This window comes from Pygoscelis adeliae, unplaced genomic scaffold, assembly GCF_000699105.1.
Source record: "Pygoscelis adeliae isolate BGI_AS28 unplaced genomic scaffold, ASM69910v1 Scaffold861, whole genome shotgun sequence".
NCBI lineage: Eukaryota > Metazoa > Chordata > Aves > Sphenisciformes > Spheniscidae > Pygoscelis > Pygoscelis adeliae.
This window is the reverse complement of record NW_008824068.1, coordinates 137,018-137,889: the sequence shown is the minus strand read 5'-3', so window position 1 is coordinate 137,889 and position 872 is coordinate 137,018. Positions and strand designations below refer to the sequence as shown.

General features: G+C 62.3%; 1 protein-coding gene across 1 annotated transcript in view; it reads right to left on the bottom strand.

The window, feature by feature from the left end:
• LOC103925432 (chromosome unknown open reading frame, human C15orf39) overlaps window positions 1–450 on the bottom strand; it is a 3,063-nt gene extending 2,613 nt beyond the window's left edge. Inside the window, exon 1 of the mRNA XM_009334149.1 lies at window positions 64–450. Coding sequence (XP_009332424.1) covers window positions 64–450 — 387 coding nt within the window. The remainder of the gene's footprint in view (window positions 1–63) is intronic.
• Between the last annotated feature and the right edge of the window lie 422 nt (window positions 451–872).

The following is an 872-nucleotide window of genomic DNA, read 5'->3' as shown; positions in this document are numbered from 1 at the left end:
CGGCTTCTTCCCCGGGAAGGGGTGCCCCGGAGCCGGCGGCGGGCTGGTCCACTTCTCCCTCGCCATCAGCAGCTCCCGCATCAGGCTGTCCTTGCCCTTTTCGGTGCCCGGGGGCTGCAGCCCGGTCCCCAGGCTCTCGGGTCGGTACAGCAGGCAGCTCACCAGCGACCCCTCCGCCGGCGTGGGCTGGCTGCCGGCACCGGTGCCATAGTGCAGGTAGGCGGCCGATGGGCTCCAGCGCACCAGGGGCTGCTCGGGGCCATCGGGGCTTTGCAGCGGGCAGGCGAAGTAGGAGCCCTTGTAGTTGAAATGGTTTTCGGAGCCAGGGTTGGGCACAGGGCTGGATTTGCAGAGGCCATTGGGGAAGCCAGCGGCGGGCTCCGTCTCCAGCCGAGGTAGCTTGTTGAAAATCACGGGGTCCAGAGACTCCAAGTGCCGTTTTGAAGCCATTTATACGTTGCTGCCGGTGTCCCAACTGGGGCGTGCGACGGGAGAGGCGAGCTGGCCTTCCTGAACAGGAGAGAGAAAATAAATCATGAGCAAAGCAAGTCCCTACGGCAAAGCACTCAGCCCGCAGCGGAACAGCACGAGGTCACAGGCTCCACCAGGAGCTCCCCAAAAGCCAGCTTGCTCACATGTTGACTGGAGAGAGCATGTCGGTTTTCACGTGCGGCTTTTCCTTATTCATTTGCGATGCTCAATCACATCGCACTGGAAGGCTAAAGGAGAGGAGAGGAGCCGTGGAAAGCCCTACTCGCCTCGCAGTCAGCCTCTGCCAAGGGCAACGGGGACTTGCTTCCCTTCTCCCATCCTCCCGGCACCTGGCAGGGATCCTAAAAAAGACCCCACCCCATCCCAGCTGAGAAGCAATG